General features: G+C 36.7%; 1 protein-coding gene across 1 annotated transcript; it reads right to left on the bottom strand.

The window, feature by feature from the left end:
* Window positions 1-10,944: 10,944 nt before the first annotated feature.
* On the bottom strand, window positions 10,945-12,650 carry LOC111887911 (1-aminocyclopropane-1-carboxylate oxidase homolog 1). Its single transcript, XM_023884046.3, has 3 exons — window positions 12,087-12,650; window positions 11,544-11,865; window positions 10,945-11,405 (listed from the first exon to the last, which is right to left on the bottom strand). The coding sequence occupies exons 1-3, from the start codon at window positions 12,584-12,586 to the stop codon at window positions 11,151-11,153; spliced, it is 1,077 nt and encodes a 358-aa protein (XP_023739814.1). The 5' UTR covers window positions 12,587-12,650; the 3' UTR covers window positions 10,945-11,150.
* Between the last annotated feature and the right edge of the window lie 1,419 nt (window positions 12,651-14,069).

Raw genomic sequence — 14,069 nt, 5'->3', positions numbered from 1 at the left:
TTTGTGATTTATAATTTGAATAAATGAGATTTTCGTGAAATGTGTTATGAGAATTATATGATATTGAAAATTTTGTTTGAAAATTTACGGTGTTACAACTGAAACATCAATTAAGAGCGGACAATAACCTTTAAGATTAACTCAAGGTTTGATTTTTCAAACCTTGTCATTGCACATTGACGCTTATCATTTACAAGTTGCACTAGTCACAGGTATAGGTCCTATACTTCTAGTAGTACGAGCCTAATACCGCCTTTCACACCTACATGTATCTTCCTCGAGGTCAATCATGATTCCTCTAGATCATCACACCACAACCATAAACCAATCCTATGGTATACGACATATATATCCTAGACTCTACTAGGAATTCCCAACCCTTACCACCCGCAATACCAAAACCTTAATCAACACCGTCGGTTTCCTTATGCATGCAAGTTATACACAAAGCAGGATCATATAGACTGTTAAAAGATGATTGTACCCTAAGTCTACAACCACACGAGGAATATGATATAAGGCCAAATCGATCATTGTAGGGCTATACAATCGTACACGTATTCAGCTTTGAAATCACACACTTAGCAAATAACTGAGCTGATATCAATACAAAATAATACATAGCATCAACTTCCAATAGGCTATACGGCTTCACGTAAATTATACAATTCTATCATATGATTCCTGAAGGTAACCTTAGCGTAACTCTAGCATACAGCTCTCATACCAAGCATACTCCAATTAAAACAGAAGTTGTGTAATCTGGGAGGCACTTACTTGATCTTGGCCGATTACACACATTGCAATCCCTTTTTCTTAGAAAGCTTAAATTCATTTTTTTTATAAAATCATCATTTCCTTATTTTGAGTTCTGACACACCCGATAGTATGCCCGACTCCCTCAAACATGGCTTTGATACCAACTTGTAACAACCCAAAATCAGTACTAAAAATTCTTCAATTAAAAACCATTAGTTTTCATTCAATGGTAGTATCAAAATCCATCATTCATTTAAATATTCTAGAACATCACAGTACAAATACATGAAGTGTGAAAATCATGGGGGAAGGATGTGTTGGATTACTGTCTAAGCCCAAAACTATATTTGGTATGAACATGACCCGGTTGTGCATGGTTCTTTTGGGTTGCCTTCACCAAAGCAACTTGACAAGGTAATTTATGGAGAGAGAGGAAATTATGATTTTTTAATATACTATATGATTAATATATTAAAAGGGAAATCATATTATTTAATTAATATTAGTCATAAATTAATCAGGAATTAATTTGGTGGCCAAAAGAATCATAATTTCGTCTATAGGCCTTATTCCAGAAGGTTCCATGGGCTGCTTGGTGATTAAGCTGTCCATTAGGGTTTTGACTGAAACCCTAACAGCCTACAGTGTAAATAGAGACCCCTACATTCAATTTTCGGCCACTTGATTCCAAGGAAACCCTAGGGCTGATTTTTAGCATCTCTCCCCTCTCTCATATTGCCTTCTTGCTTGTGTGGGGTTTGTAAGCCATTAGAGGAGTTACACTTGAGACTCTAAGCTCCATGAAGAAGAAGATCCAAGATCATTTGAAGAGGTAAACATCTGGATCTGGTATATCTTGATATTTTCGAAATATGTATGCTAGATTAGGGTTTGTAATTCTTGGATACAATTCATGTACAACAGAGAAACCTAGATCCAAGTATTAGGGTTTGCATGAGCACATAGGAAAGTTCTTTTGTGTAAAACCCATCAGTGGTATCAGAGCCTTGACTTGTTTTAATTGTATTTGATACTTGTATATTCTTTCATGGCAGAAAAGAAGTTTTTTCAAAAAAACCCAGTTCACGACGTAAGCATCTGGCTCACGACGTGAGCCCGGTGTCTGCTAGAAAATCGTTTTCCGATCTGATTTTGTGTATAGATAATTACCAAAACTGTTTTGAATAATAAAATTCGTTTTTTATTACTTCCATGTAATTATCCTTACCAAAATAAATTATAACTTCAAATTATTTAAATAATAAATCCCTTAAAAGATAATAGTTTATTATTTAAATTATTTGGTAATTATCTTGTGAATAAAATTGGATTAGGTAAAATGTAATAAGCACAAAATTAATTGTTCAATTTATATTATTTGTTATTTGATCATTTATGTTTTGAAAAGTTCAAAACTTGCCCTCAAGTTTTAGAATTTAAATTTTTTATTAAAAGTTTAACTTTAAACTATTTAAATTTCAAACCCTTAGAATTTTACAAGTTTAAAATTCAACCTTATACTTTATTTATTATAAGATTTATATATATATATATATATATATATATATATATATATGTATGTATAAGAATAAGCTACTCTTATCGCTAATAGGCCTCATTCACGAAGTCGGTCTATAAGGGTGGTATAAGGTTGCTGCCTATAAAATGGTGCTTAATGGGTTTCCACTCTCGCCCACCATTTCCTTGATTAGTGGTGGGTCGTTAGCCGAACGGATAGGATAGGGCACTTAATTCCTGAGTATAAGTATAATGAATATTACAATTAACTAAATATTTTTCAAATTCCCAATCATAGTTACTTTAGGGTAAAATGTGAAATGATGCTATTCCATGGAATTACGCTTCGTACCATTGTCAAACGTTAGTGGAGCGCGTGTGGTTAACCGACACACTAATTTGGGGTTGACAATGGTTGCGAAGGGTGGCTTAATGTTTATCATAGATCAATGGAGCGTGTATGGCTAACCGACACATTTATTAGGTGATAGTGACATTGAGTGCACCATGTTGATTCGCATGGTTATTCACACCTTATTTGTGATCCTCGGCATCCCAGTCTCAAACTTGAAGGGCACATCAAGATTGAAACATGTCATTGAAAAGTTCAATGAATCTCAAAGATCTAGGAGTTTTTCATAAAACATTTAAAAAATAATCCTCTTTTGTTTTCCATGGTGGAAAATTAGTGAATCGTCATTTACTTACCTTCAAATTAGTTGCTTTTAGATTACAACATCCCTTTTCTAAGTTGTAAATAATGGTGTTGGCTCCTGGCCCTAATTTCTCATTTGTGAGATTAATTGGGGATTCATTCTAATCAAACTTTTCCTTTTCTATTTTCAGATGTCTAACGCAAACAAGAACAACGCTCCTGCGGCTAATGGTGGATTCTCACTCATGAATTTGTGAGGGAAAGTGATCTTTAATGGCAACAACTTCAACGAGTGGATCCGAAACATTCGGATGATCAATCACTACGAGGACAAGGAGCATGTCCTCGATGAGAATCTTGAAAAGATCAATCCATACATTGCCACTCCTGAAGAAATCGATGCCTTTGAGGCACATGAGCGTGATGCCACAAAGGTTTATTGCATCATGCTCGTGAACATGAATGCAGAACTCCAAAAGTCCTACGACATGTATCCATTCGAGATGCATCAAGATTTAAAAGATAGGTACCACCAAATCACGAGGCAAGAGCGCCATGAGATCATCACTAACATGATCACCGCTAGGATGGGGAGTGGAGAATCCCTAACCTCGCATCTGCAGAAGATGCAGAGGTATGTCGATTTTCTTCAAAAGTTAAATGTTAACTTTCATGAGGATTTGGCTATCGACATCATCCTCCACTCCTTGCCTTCGTGCTACAAACAGTTCAGAATGACCTACCTCATGAACAAAGAGGATGTCACTTTGAGCAAGCTTCAAGGCTTGTTGAGAACTAATGAGAGCAACCTAAAGGATAAATCTGTTGCATCTATTCCTACTGAATCGGCCCCTGTGTTGTCAATTAGGCAAGGAAAGGGTAAGAAGAGGAAGGCTCCTTCTAAGAGCCACCAAAATGGAAAGTCCCAAGATGCTTCCTCCTCTAGTGGGACCAAATTTGGTTCCGCTAAACCATCTTCTATCCCTAAGGATGCAGAGTTCTTTTACTGCCGTGAGAAGGGCCACTAGAAACGAAGTTGCCCTAAATATCTGCAAGATATTAAGGTTGGGAAGATAAATCCCACCATTGTAGGTATGTATTCAATTAAATCAACAACTCATCACTTACTACTTCATGGGTTCTTGATACTAGATGTGGTTTCCACATTTGTTCTGATTTGCAGGGCCTAAGAGAAAGTAGGGAAGTGGAGCATGGAAGGATAAACTTTGTCATGTGAAATAGAAGACCGTCGCCTGTTACCAAGATCGGAGTTTATTCCTTAGTGTTGCGTAATGGGTTAGGGTTAGATTTAAATAATTGTTGCTATTTGCCAGATATGGAAAGGAACATCATTTCTTTTCATGGATTATATAGAAAAGGGTTATGATATTCATTTGATAATATTAATGGTTCTATTAATTTTTATCTTGATGGTGTTTTTTATTTTAATGCACTACCGTATAATGGAATATATAAATCTATGTTGGTAGTAGACAACATAGGATATGATGTGTTGAATATCGATTCGTCTAATAGTTTTGACAAAGCATGCTCGTGGCATTGTCGCCTTGGCCATATCAACAAGAAACGCATAGCCCAACTCCAAAAGGATGGAGTGTTGGAGTCATTCGACTTTAGGGATGATGACACGTGTGAGTCTATTTACTTAGGAAGATGACCAAGTCACCCTTTACTGGCACTTGTGCAAAGGCTGAGGGACTATTAGATCTCATACACACAGATGTATGGGGACCCTTTAGATCTTCCATAAGGGATGCTTACCGCTTCTACGTGACTTTTACAGATGATTATTGCAGATTTTGATATATCTACTTAATAAAGCAAAAGTCAGAAACCTTTGAAAAGTTCAAAGAGTTTAAGAATGAAGTGGAGAATCAGTTGGGCAGAAAAATCAATTTGCTTTGATCTGATCGAGGAGGAGAGTACCTAAGTCTTGAGTTTCACGACCATCTAAAGGAATGCAGAATTGTTTCGAAATTGACACCTCAGAGGACACCACAATTGAATGGTGTGGCTGAGAGACGTAATCGGACCTTGTTGGACATGGTTCGTTCTATGATGAGTTGGACTTCGTTACCAATAGCTTTCTGGGGGTATACCTTAGCGACTGCCGCCCATATCCTTAACCTAGTTCCCACGAAGAAGGTTGCCGAAACACCTCACAAGATGTGGACAGGGAAAGCTCCCTTGTTTTCACATATGAAGGTTTGGGGTTGCGAGGCTTTCGTAAGACGAAAGACTCATGACAAGCTCGAACCTCGTAGTGGCTGATGTATTTTCATCGGCAACCTGCAAACGTCCTTCGGATATCTCTTCTATAGACCGAGTGACAATGTTGTCTTCATTGCGAGGATAGGGCTTTTCCTAGAGAGAGAAGTCAGAGGCCAAGGTGATAGCGGGAGGAAAATAGATCTTGAAGAGCTTCAAGAGTCGAGCGATGATGGAACCTCTAACACTGGCGATCAACCTGACGAAGAAACTCCTGTTGAACCTGTTGATGAGTCCTTACTTCTTAGACGTTCTAGTAAGACTAGTGTTCCACCCCAGTTGTATGGATTCCGTATTACTACTGAAGGGGATACATTTATTAGTGATAGTACACTAGTAAACTTGGACGAACCAAGCAACTACAAGGAAGCCACGGCGGGTCCAGAGTCTGCTAAATGGAAAGAGGCAATGGATAGTGAGATTCAGTCTATGCACGACAACCAAGTTTGGAATTTGGTGGATAATGTACCAGGTCGTAAGACGGTCGGGTGCAAGTGGATCTTCAAGAAGAAGACGGACATGTATGGGAAAGTACACACTTATAAAGCAAGATTGGTTGCGAAGGGATTTACTCAAACTCCAGGAGGTTACTATGATGAGACCTTTTCAACAGTCGTGAAAATAAAGTCTATTAGGGTGATGCTCGCAATAGCTGCGTTTCATGACTATGAAATATGGCAGATGGACGTTAAAACTACTTTCCTTAATGGGAAGTTGGCTGAGGATGTTTACATGAATCAGCCAGAGGGTTTAGTCGATGCGAAGCACCCCAATAGAGTGTGCAAGCTTGAGAAATCCATTTATGGATTGAAGCAAGCGTCTCGCAGATGGAATCTTTGTTTCAACAAGAAGGTCAAAGAGTTTGGCTTTCTGCAAAGAGAAGATGAGTCATGTGTATATGTCAAAGCCAGTGGGAGTATAGTAAACTTCCTCATATTGTATGTCGATGACATGCTACTCATAGGAAACAACGTCCCAACATTGTAGGAAGTCAAGTCCTGGCTTGGGAAGTGCTTCGCTATGAAGGACCTCGGAGAAGTTGCGTATATTCTGGGAATAAGGATAGTAAGAAACAGGAGTAATAGACTGATAGGACTCAGTCAGGATACATAATTGGATAAAGTACTAAAACATTTTAGTATGGAAAATTCAAAGAAAGGGGAATTACAAATCCAAAGCAATACCAAGCTGAGTAAGACTTAGAGCCTGAGTACAGAGGCAGAGATAGCAGAAATGAGTCGAGTTCCTTACGCTTTTGTAGTTAGCTCAATCATGTATGCTATGACTTGCACTCGCCCTGATGTGGCATTCGCTTCAAGCATGGTCAGCTGATATCAGGGAAACCCTGGTACAGCTCATTGGACCGCAGTTAAGAATATTCTTAAGTATCTTCGGAGGACCAAGAAATGGTTTCTAGTCCTCGGTGCGAGTGATGACTTAGGGTACGAGGGTACAGTGACGCTAGTTTTCAGACGGATCGGGATAATTTCTGTTTGCATTTTGGCTGGGTCATTACCCTTAACAGAGGAGTAGTGACTTGGAAAAGCTTGAAGCAAGAGACGGTAGATGATTCAACACGTGAATCAAAATACATTGCGGTAAATGAAGCATCAAAGGAGGCAATATGGTTGAAGAACTTCATTGGAGACCTTGGAGTTGTTTCATCCATAAAGGATCCTATGGAGATTTTTTGTGATAATGAAGGTGTGGTTGCCTTGACCAAGGAACCAAGGGATCATGACATATCTAGACATATCGACAGAAAATATCAGTTCATTAGATATCGGGTAGGAGAAGGACTCCTCGTGGTGAAGAGGGTATCGTCAGAAGATAACCAAGCAGATCCCCTTACAAAGGGACTGAGTAGGGTTAAGCACTTGCGGCATGTGAGGAGCATAGGGCTGAAGGACGATATAAGTTTAGATTAGATAAATACGAAACGTGTAATAGATAATTTGTACTTGACATTTGATGAATAAATAAAGGTGTATTGTTTATGAGTAAAGCTACTATCTTGTGTTGATTATTTATCTATTGTTTCAATTTGACATGTTTTTACTTCCTAAATAATAAGATTATTCAAACAGTCCACAGTCGCTCATATGTTGGATGTAGATATGAAAGAAGACTGTCATGAATTTGTTTGTAGATTGTCTAAAAGGTTTTAGGCGTGTTAAAGGTTTAATTTAAAGTTCATGAGTGCTTATGAATTGTGATTTCAGCATTGGAATAAACCTGCGCTTGCTGGTATCACTTCATGGAATTTATCACGAGTGATCGCTAGACGATAATATCATATAATCTTTAAACCTAGAGATATGGTTATTATTTGTTGGTTGGTTGTGCATTGATAATGTGAAAACGCATTAGTAACTTGATGTCATAAAACGTATTGTTGTGTATGATTTAGCCAGTGAATTATAAAAGCATATGAGTCGAAGTTTATATGTTCCTTTTATTCCAAGAGGATGAAAGCGATATCTGGCCACTTGATAATTTGGGTTGACTTATGTGTCGGGCCCGGTTAGTACAAAGTTGATGTGTTCAACTAAGTTCTATGTCAAACAAATCGGAGATCGAGGAACAATGTGCTGGACAATAAGTATGACTATGTTCCATGTGATTGTCAGCATGATATCTAGAACAAGAGGATTATACGATCCCTTATCTAAAGGACGTGATTTTGATTCGAGTTGATAGCAGCATATAAGAGCTAGGATTGCTAACCGGATCCTGTAGTTATATGTGAGATATAGTTATCAGACTTATCCAAGTGGGAGACTGTTGGATTAGTGTCTAAGCCCGAAACTATATTTGGTATGAACTTGACCCGGTTGTGCATGGTCCTTTTGGGTTGCCTTCACCAAAGCAACTTGACAAGGTAATTTATGGAGAGAGAGAGAAAATTATGATTTATTAATTTATTATATGATTAATATATTAAAAGGAAAACCATATTATTTAATTAATGTTAGTCATAAATAAATCAGGAATTAATTTGGTGGCTAAAAGAGATTAATTAAATATACGGGCTTAAACTGTCAAATGCGTGATAGTTGGTTTTTGGGCTGGGAAACCTAATGGATTAAAGGGTGAACGAAATTATGATGAAAGTTCATCATAATTTCGTCTATAGGCCTTATTCCAGAAGGTTCCATGGGCTGCTTGGTGATTAAGCTGTCCATTAGGGTTTTGACTAAAACACTAGCAACCTACAGTATAAATAGAGACCCCTACATGCAATTTTTGCCCACTTGATTCCAAGGAAACCCTAGGGCCTATTTTTAGCATCACTCCCATCTCTCATATTGTCTTCCTGCTTGTGTTTTGTTTGTAAGCCATCAGAGGAGTTACACTTGTGACTGTAAACTCCAAGAAGAAGAAGATCCAAGATTTTTTGAAGAGGTAAATATTTAGATATGCTATATCTTGATATTTTCTAAATATGTATGCTAGATTAGGGTTTGTAAGTCCTGGATACAATGCATATATAATAGAGAAACCTAGATCCAAGAAATAAGGTTTGCATGAGCACATAGGATAGTTCTTATGTGTAAAACCCATTAGGATGTTGTGTCATCAGGTCGGGCTCTTTTATTTTGAACTGGAAGTACCTAAAACAATAAACATAAACCGTAAATATAAAGCTTAGTAAGTTTCTCAAATTACCACATACTATATATATATATATATATATATATATATATATATATATATATATATATATATATATATATATATATCATATGACAGCATGTGGCTAGGCCAGGTCCGTATCAACCCAAAATAACAACATATAGCTCTATCGGGTCTGAATCAACCCCCAGTCTGTATCTCACCCGAGTTCGTAATGACTCCGAGCCCATATAGGTGAATACATAAATCATGCATGCATCACAATAGAATCATACGATAACACACAAGTCTACACATATAATAAAATGGGTCAACCTTGGTGCCTTCGACTCACTTAAGGTGGTAGGAAGACTCACCTCACAAATAGATGAAAAGTTGAACAAACACGCTGCTACAAAATCCTCATTACCAGTCACCTTTACGAACAACAGTGACCAAAACTCAAATTACCATTTAAATACCTAAAATACTACTAGGTCAGTCCCTAGTCAAAATCCTAGTCGAAGTGAACCCAGTCAATTGGGTTGACTCAGTCGGTACACAGGGTATACTCCTCGTGTATCCGGGGCGTACCATGCTGCTGACCGAGGATCGAGGCGCTAACCTCGAACGCTCAGCGTACCCTTCGGTACGCCCAACGTACGAGGCTATTATCAACCTCTTAACTAAGTGCTTAATCCTTTAAGCACCTATGTCCAAACATCATATTTAGGTCACATAAGATGCTCTAAACCTTAAAGTTTCCGACTTTGTGGCCTAGCGTGTCTATTAAGTCCTTAACACCAAAAACCCTAGTCTCTTAACCCATTAACCCCAACCAGCACTTGCATGGGGGAAAAATAGTGACCAATAACCCAACTTCATGACTTAACACCTCTAAAAACCTCTGAAATGACAAATAGAATGTCTTGGAGTACTATCTACTCACAAAGACTATGTTTTGGACGAAAATGGAAACAACTTGAGCAAAATCTAGATCCAATAGATTTCTTCATCATGTTTGAAACTTTTTACCTTCACAAGGTGCACAAGGGGGACAAAATGTTGGATCTAAAGCCTTGAGTGAAACACCACCACTTCAATGTACTTTTTTTACTCCAGGAGCTCCAAATGGCATAAAAACTGGCTCAACAAGCATCACAATACACAAACACTCTTTATGGTTTCAAGATGAAGAGGGAGGCTGACGGTAAGAAGGTCCATGAGGCCATAAATGTGTTTAAATAGAGTCCAAACCCTAAAATTTAGGGTTTGTATCATGGTTATGTACGCCATACTTACGTGCAACGCTCTAAGGTGCTCCGGAGTACGTCAAGCGTACGACGGTGCATGCCTCACGTACTCCAGAGGACTTTTGATTTACAAATTTGCCATCAGGGACTAAACTTGCAGATTAAACGTAACTCAAGTGTTAAAATGTATACTGAATTCTAGGTGTTATATATATACATATATATATATATATATATATATATATATATATATATATATATATATATATATATATATATATATATATATATATATATATATATATATATATATATATATATATATATATATATATCAAAAGAGAGCCAAATATCCGAAAATTTAGTCAATAACTGTTTGAATCCGGATTAGAAAATCCGACCAAAACTTTGGACAATTTCATTTTGGATTTTCTGATTTTCTAATTGGATTTAGGGATACAAATATTTTTGAACTAGCAATTATTGAACAGCTATTTCGAATGGGTGTGTGAGTTCTTTAATGCTATCTATAAATATGTATATCATCCAATAGATGGTTGTTGTTGGTTTATCTAATAACTGATTGTGTTGAAGTTTAATTGTTCTTAACAGTAGCTATCTTGCTTATGTAACCTCATTGCTTCTTTCTTCATGGATGCTGATAGAATTCATTTGAGGTCAAAAACTAGTTAGAACAATGATTCTCTTATAATATATGTTCTTTATGGTTACAGTTTCCATGTCTTTGTACTCAAATTGATGGACCTATAAAGTAGTTAATTATGGAATGATGTATGATATAGCCATGGACATATAAGATAAATATATATAAATCTGAACAAAATCCCACAGATATTTCTTTAAAAAGTGTTCAAATTAAACCTTTCATTTATTGAAAGCGTAGTGAATTATATATTATGTAAAAACTCAGCATATCTACCAAATTCTTATGATAATCACACAAAAACGAGTTTTAATATCAATTACATGAGCATGCCACCAATCTATGAAGGAAAGCTTCATAAGGAGCCATTATTCCGAAACAACATGTAATTATTGAGCTAATTCTTGAAATGCAAAAGAGCGGGAGTTTTATCAAGTCCTTTTGAATAGAAGTAATCTAAAAATCCTTTTGCTGTTGTACTTCTATACTTGGCTGGCTCATCTTCGGAAAGCAACTCCTTAATTGGTTCAAACACCTTTAATGCCTCAGGTTTTAAGTTAGCCAGAAAAAATGATGCCACCGATATTCGCGGACCAACCTTGTTTGCCATCACTTTGTGACGTGCGCTCACAAACTTATCATTTGTAACTAGCTGAAAGCAAATTCCATTTTGATTGCTATATATTAGGCCACTATATTTTGAGTTTCATGGTCAAGTAACCAATATGAGAGAGAGAGAGAGAGAGACAGAGAGAGAGAGAGAGAGAGAGAGAGAGAGAGAGAGAGATGCCTGTAAAAGATCACCAGCGTTCACTACAAGAGCTCCTGGTATAGGGCGAACATCCGTCCATTGGTTTTGATAAAAGATCTTGAGCCCACCAACAAGATCTTGTTGAAGAATGGTAATGAATCCAGCATCACTATGTTCAGTGGTGCCGATTGTTAGCTCAGGTTGTGGGCAAGGAGGATAGTAATGGCCCGTAACTTGAATCTCTTCAGCACATCCCATGTCGAAAAAGTGATTAGGAGGGAGCCCTAGAGACTCAGACATCAACTCCAATATAGAGCATCCGAGTTTCATTACTTGCTGCGAGTACTCCAAGAAAATATCTCTGCGAGTGTATCCAATTAATCAAGATAGTAAGAGCCTACGTACATTTGGATTCTATTATTTTAATCGAATATATATATATATATATATATATATATATATATATATATATATATATATATATATATATATATATATATATATATATATATATCGAAGATATTGCATGTAATCGATGACGTGTAAATTTACTTTTAATACAGTTGGATTTATAATAAAAACCTGCAAGGCGATGGCAACTCTTCTGGTTGAGGAGGATTAGGATACACGGTGCACATGACAGAGTCTCGCCAGTTAGCCACCGGTGCAGAGTACAAGTCAAAGTTGCTGTTATACACCACCCTATTCGCAGAGCGATCCCTTGTGTACCACTGCTTCCTCACCTCACTATCCTGCTCAAAAAACGCTAAAACTCCTTTTTTCATCTCCTCCAACATGTCAACCGGAATTCCATGATTCACCATCTGAAAGAACCCCCAACTCCCCAACGCATCCTTCACTTCTTCCATCGCCTGCTTTCTCCGAATAGGATCTTCATGGATTCCTTTGAGGTCGATGGTCGGAAGACTAAGCTCTTGGTCGGAGTTTAAGTTTTCAGGGGAAGGTAGGAGGAATATCCGAGGGACTTCCGTTATTCCGGCATCTACAAGTCCTTTCACCCCGGTTTTTGTTTCGTCGAACGCTATGAGCTCAGCTTTCCTGTCGTAACTCAAAATACCCATCTTCTCTTTGCTATTTAGAAGCTACGTACAATGTTTCAACAAGTACAGGTAGGATATTATTGTTGATGGAAATTTTAAAGGACCTTGCATTGTATATATACACGCCGTTGTGCAAGACACTTTATGCATTAACATACCTACTCCCTAAAAGTATATTTCAGAATTGCTTAAATAAATAATTTGTCCCAAAATTGTTATAAATGTGCAACATCCTTTAATTTCTAAAATTATTTTCCACAGGGTAATTATTTTTCGATTGAAAATTGTCTTTGAATATAAAATTATGCTACAAAGGCGACATTCTGTGTTAAAAAACTAAAAGCTCTTCTTTTTGTGACCGTTTGAATCACCTCATTAAGTGTGATGATCGAGCAGTCACATATGATCAAAATAATAATCCGAAATATGTGCGACATACTTTTACTCCTTTTCAATAAATTTGACACAAATAATAACCGAATTAAAAAAAATTCAAAAAATCAAAGTTCTTTCTTCTTTCCAAGACATCTTGAATAGCATGAATGTAAGTTATGAGGAGTTAGATTTTTTTTTCCTTGAACGGATGAGGAGTTAGATATATTCAAATCAGACAATCACTTTTAATTTACCCTTTAATTATATATTTTAGTTTTAAATACTTTGTATTTATTTATTGAATGCTTATTGACATTTCACTTATGCACTATAAATTTACAACGATTATATAATTCTGTTTTCATTGTTTTTAATTGTTTCATCACTATAAAAAGTAATATATTTTTTTTTTCGTATTTTATGTTTATAAAACAAAGACCTGATATAAACGTACTTATACTTTCGTATTAAAATATAATTTATATTTTAAAACAATTAATTAATTGAAGGTTTTTAATAGAATAGTTTATATACGTGAGGATAACTTAGACCATCAATCCTTACTTTTAAGTGAAGTCCTTAGACGATATCAAGATGACGACCACGACTACGGCAGGGGGCCAAAGCCAAATTTTATAGCTTTTGGACATAATATGTGAAAAATTTAATACTTGAGGACCAATTATGACAAAAAAAAACAGGGGGGCCACAGCCCCACCTGGCCCCAAAAAAGATCCGTCCCTGTATATAATGATATTAGAGAGAATTTATACACGAATTGTATTTCATTGAAATGGAGAATATAAGGATAATCTTGGAGGAGCTTCAAGTCACAGTGGACGAGGCTCTATTTGTGAAAAGAGGTAATCGAGTGGTTCCTTTCCATTTTAAAGAGGCTGCAGTTTGTGATTCTTTCTTAAAGGGCTTGACCGTTCGAAAAGGTCTTGATTCAAAAAAAGATTGGTTATGACTCAAAAAGTGTGTTGGATAATCTTTGTGACAACCGTCAATTTTCAGTCAAGTCAAAGTCAACGAAAGTCAACAAGTCAAACCGGTCCGCTCATTTTGCCGTAAGTACTAGAGCTTATGATAAGAAACTCCTAAGCGACTCTTTATTCTAACGAGGGAT

This window comes from Lactuca sativa, chromosome 3 (assembly GCF_002870075.4).
Source record: "Lactuca sativa cultivar Salinas chromosome 3, Lsat_Salinas_v11, whole genome shotgun sequence".
Lineage (NCBI taxonomy): Eukaryota > Viridiplantae > Streptophyta > Magnoliopsida > Asterales > Asteraceae > Lactuca > Lactuca sativa.
The sequence above is the reverse complement of the archived record's forward strand: the minus strand, read 5'-3'. Positions and strand labels throughout refer to the sequence as shown.